The sequence below is a fragment of the Ananas comosus genome, linkage group 23 (assembly GCF_001540865.1).
Source record: "Ananas comosus cultivar F153 linkage group 23, ASM154086v1, whole genome shotgun sequence".
NCBI classification, from domain to species: Eukaryota; Viridiplantae; Streptophyta; class Magnoliopsida; order Poales; family Bromeliaceae; genus Ananas; species Ananas comosus.
This window is the reverse complement of record NC_033643.1, coordinates 5,289,063-5,294,021: the sequence shown is the minus strand read 5'-3', so window position 1 is coordinate 5,294,021 and position 4,959 is coordinate 5,289,063. Positions and strand designations below refer to the sequence as shown.

The 4,959-nt window shown below is 36.8% G+C and overlaps 1 protein-coding gene across 1 annotated transcript in view; it reads right to left on the bottom strand.

Annotated features, from left to right (window-relative positions):
- The window catches only part of LOC109728386 (signal recognition particle 54 kDa protein, chloroplastic-like), an 8,746-nt gene extending 4,335 nt beyond the window's left edge, over positions 1–4,411 (bottom strand). Inside the window, exons 1-7 of the mRNA XM_020258778.1 lie at positions 4,184–4,411; positions 3,551–3,689; positions 3,132–3,199; positions 2,953–3,054; positions 2,497–2,649; positions 2,332–2,409; positions 1,127–1,251 (exon numbers count right to left, since the gene is read on the bottom strand). Of these exons, the coding sequence (XP_020114367.1) occupies positions 1,127–1,251; positions 2,332–2,409; positions 2,497–2,649; positions 2,953–3,054; positions 3,132–3,199; positions 3,551–3,689; positions 4,184–4,354 (836 nt within the window). The 5' untranslated portion in view covers positions 4,355–4,411. The remainder of the gene's footprint in view (positions 1–1,126; positions 1,252–2,331; positions 2,410–2,496; positions 2,650–2,952; positions 3,055–3,131; positions 3,200–3,550; positions 3,690–4,183) is intronic.

Genomic DNA, 4,959 nt, shown 5'->3' with positions numbered 1-4,959 from the left:
CACAGAGCTGTTGGAAGAAGGAAAAAAAAGGGGGGAAAAAATAGAAAGAAAAGTCAACTAAACGGGCTTAATTTTCATCGTATAACAAGTTGATGAACTAAAATTAAACATATATTACAAGAAGATTAAGACTTATGAAATAACACGAGACCGAAGATTAAGACTCTAAACCAACTAAGAGGAGAGATAGTTGGTCTAACTATTTTGTTACTACCTACTTAATTTTCTTCATTTCGTCCGACACTTAGGATGTCTTCAAAACGAACACCACCTACGTTACTGACCGGTTCTTCGACGTCCATACGTCGAGAAAAAAGAATGATACGATGAACTTTTGGTTAAGGACCATCCTTCAACTATCTGATGGTTGTAACGTACGAAATACTATATCGTTCTGGACAGTTGGTTTAAGAGAAAGACATTACAAAAAGTAGTACGGTTAAAGAAGAACACGAGATTACGTTCTATTTTACTCTTGCTGAACCATAACATGTAAATCCACCCCCCCCCCCCTTCGGAACACTGAAACAAACAATTGAAAGAGGTGAAAAAACGAATCATAAAGTAGTAAACACGAATTAGATCAAACAACAGACAAGTAGAGAGTCGTGACCAGTGTTGCAAGTTATAACTCTAACCATAGTGGCCACGATATGACTGTTTCAATCTACCACTGAGATCTCCACCTCGTCGAGACTCACAATTTCTCCAAAAATGAAATAACGGTAATGGACTCTTTTAATAAGACTTTTATAATATACGCTTACTATAAAAAGAAGTAGACGAGGATTCCTGATCGTGATGTTAATACAAAAATACGAGAATTTTTATGTAATCTACGGATCGCGACTCAAACAACAACCTACGTTCGAAGACGTAGATTGTAACTTTGATTTTAACCGTACAGGGATACTAAATACCAAAACCACTTACTTTTCACTTCTCAACCATTCGTTTCGTTAAGAAAAAGGGAGGTTGTAAGTAGGTAGACATCCCCACCTTAGCTCGGCTCGAGCTCGCTCGAATGGAGCCGAGTTTAAGCCGAACTTTAATTAAAGCTCGGATTTAAATTCGAGTTCGAACCTAACTTTAATTAAGCTCGGCTCGAGCTCGCTCGGATTAAAGCTGCAGTCTTCCAGCAGTATCCACAATAATAACATCAATTTTCTTCTTTTTGGCCTCTTCCAGACCACGCTTCGCAATTTCTGAAGGCTTTATTCCAGTTCCTTCAGCATAAACCGGCACACCAACCTGTCAAAGTCTTTGAATAGAGAATAAGACAAAAGACCTCACATTTTACCCAATTGAAGTGCCAGAGAAAATGACTAGCCAAATTGTATGATCGACGAATTGTATAGAAAGTTAAGGCAGTACAATAAGAAGATCAAATGTCGTCTATTATGGCAAAAAGATAGGCCACAATGTACAAGTCAAAAGTACATAACTTTGAATGGCAAGAAGCATGAAGACTTTTACATGTAATCATTGCATTTAATTTGCTTGAAACAAAAGGCGGAAAATGAGACCTACACTCAGGGCATGTTTGGCGGGAAGGATTTGAGGATTGGAATGGGAATCAAAATGAGCCATTTCCATTGTTGATATTTGGTTTAAGGGATTAGCACTCCGATTCCCATTTTGGAGGGAATGGGATCCCTCCAAAGTGACTGCCAGCATGGAGGTGAGAGTCACTTTTGATTGTGAAAGGGATTGAGAAAAGAACGCATTTTTTTAAATAATTATTTAAATTCAAATATGCATATAAATATAAATAAATGTAGATTAAATTGTAATTTTAAATTTAAATTTAAAATATAAATTCAAAATTTATTATTTTTTAAATTTAAATTTAAATTATGAATCCCAATTTGAATTTAAATTCTGATTATGAATTTAGATAGGTTGATTAATTTTTTCTTAGTCAAATAATAATAGTAAGTTGATTCCGATTCGAAATCCTATTGTGAACCAAACAAATTAAGAGATTCATCATTCCGTTTTTCATTCCGATTCCTATTCCAATTTCAATTCCCATTTTGAACCAAACATGCCCTCACAGGCCGCAATTTACCTCAACAAGCAAGAGATATTATAGCTCGTACTGTAAAAACCCAACTAGTCCGCTAGTATAAGCAACTTACTGAACCTAAACAAGTCCAAGATGCTTAAACTCAAGACAGCTAGTTCCTCTATTGGGAACCATTGTTCCTCCACTAACTTAGAAGGATGCATTATGAGTGACAAGTTCAATAAACACTCCATTGTTCACAACCTAAAATTAATATAATATAGTAGAAGATAGGAAAAAATTTCAAATTACATAAGGAGTACCTGGTCACCCAAAATTTTGAGTTGGTCAATAGCAGCAGGCCTATACACATCGGCAGCAACCAGCATGCAGCTCTTCCCCTACAATGTGTCTTACATCTGTTTGCATCAATAGGTTGCACCTAACCCGCACAAAAATGCTAAAAAAGAGAGGATTACGAATTGCACCAGTTTCTTAAGATAAAAGGCAAGCTTTGCACAAACTGTAGTCTTCCCAACGCCTTGTAGACCAGCTAATAAGAATACAGTGGGGCCGGACTTGGAGAAAACTAAGTCAGACACTTCTCCACCCATTAGTTTCACAAGTTCGTCGTGCACAATCTGCGAGTAGGAGGTAAGTGATTAGTGCAGGCATTATATTCACTGGATTCGTAGAAGTTTGGAGCCTAAGTTTTTCTTATTCCTCCAAAACAGGACAGAATGAAAGAACATCAGATAGAATTCTAATATCTAAGATGTCTATAACCTATAGCCAATTTCTTTTCCCCCTTTTTTTTTTTTTCTTTATTGAAAGCTAACCCATAGCCAATTTCTGAACCAGGACGAACAAGTCGACATAATAAAGCCTCTCTGCCAAAAATATTGAAAAGCAGTCTACTAATAGCACGCAAAAATTTTGCATACCTTCACTAACTGTTGGTCAGGCCGCACTCCTCGGATCAGGCCAGTGCCGACAGCCTGTTCGCTAACAGATTGTACAAATCTTCTTACCACTGGCAAGCTCACCTGTACAAAGAGCATCGAAAGTTACTGTATAGTGATTAAAATCGGGAGTTAAGAGGTGACGTAAACGAGCAACTCACATCAGCTTCCAGAAGAGCTCTCCGGATATCTCGCATTGGTTCGGCAACATTCTCCTTTGTCAAAACATCTAGGAAGGTGAACAAATTCCATCATTCACTCCTATCTACTTTACTAAGCAAAATGTAAGAGGATTAGCTTAATGAATCCACGGAGCTCAAAAAAAGCTCCCATTAGGAAATAGTAATAATATTAAATCCTTAGTTAAGATCAGGAAAGCAAGAAAATATAAGTGCTGGCTTTATCTTTCTCTCCTTTCTCCTAACATAATTAAACGCGAAAAAATTCAGATGACTAGCGGGCTTTTCATGTAGTGGGAATATCACACTACCGAACACATATTCTCCAATGCGAGGAACAGGAATTTCTCAGCAAATACGAATGAAACAAAATTAAACAAAAAGAGATACGAAATACAAACCTACACCCCTGAGTTTGTTCCATGCGGTCTCGAGGCCGCTAGTAAGCTGCCCAAACATCTCCGCTCTCACTACTAAGCTGCTGCTTCTTCTTCTGCAGACGTTTCGCGATTCCGAGTTCACCCAACTCCACACTTCCCTCTTCAGAGATCAAAAAAAGCCGAGATGTTCACAGACACCGACACGGAATACGAGACACGGCAGAATTCAGACAGAATTCACTCCACAGCTTTCAAAAAATTATGACGACACTGTGACAACCGAAACACCACTAATAAAATATAATATTATTATTAATATAATTTTTTTTATATTTATTATATATGTAATAATAATATTATTATTATTATTTTTTATCCGAATAAAAGTTAATAAAATTATCATAAATTATTCATATATTTTAAGAAAAAAAGAATTTTCAACCTAATTAATTTCTGTATGTTGTTAAAAAATTTATATATATTCATTAAAAAGTCAAAATATTTCTTTTTATCTATGCAAAAATATAAAATAAAATAAAAATATATTTTTTAATGACGATGTGTTGGAAATGTACGTGTCAGACACTGAAACGCAAATAAGGAGAGGAAAGGAAGGGAGCTTTAAACCCTAAATACGAGTATGGTTGAGCTTACAGTGAAGGGATTTGTGGGAGAGGAGCCGAGAGAGTGGGAGGTGGGCGCTCGCGAAGAAGAGAATGCGGAGAGGGTCGGAGCCACAGCCGAGCTTCGCAAGCCGCCAATGGCGCCACGGGAGGGGAGGGAGTGAGGCGAGGGAGAGAGGGGCGAGAAGGAGAGGGTTTCCATGGGGAGCACGGACTGGGTCGGAGAGAGAGAGAGAGAGAGAGAGAGAGAGAGAGAGAGAGAGGGGAAGGGATTGGACTAAGCGGAGGAGAAGGAGAGCGACGATAAGATAAGAGTTAATTTCAAACGTCCCTTCCTTCAAACTAGGTGGAACTGGGCCGGGCTTGGGTTGGGTATTACTGTCGCCAAACCCGGCCTAAAAAAAATGTTGGGCTTCGGGTCGGGCTTTTACCTAATTTTTTTGAAATTAAGGCCCGGCCTAAACCCAAGCCCAAAGCCCAATGCCCAATACCCATCGGGCTTTGTGGAAGCCCATTTTATGCATGTATCATATAATACATAAATACTTTTATTTGTATAAAATTAAAATAAAATACCTATTTTTAGTTTTATCACATCAAAGAAATTAATATCTAACATCAAATATATCATAATATAGAACTAAATATTTTGTTGTATATAACATATCCTCATATATATAAGTACATATCATTAATAACAATATATACTATATATGATATATTATATCATTTATTTCTTTTAATACATAAATAATATATATAATTAAATATTTTATTTTCATAATTAATATATTGGGCTTTTGGGTC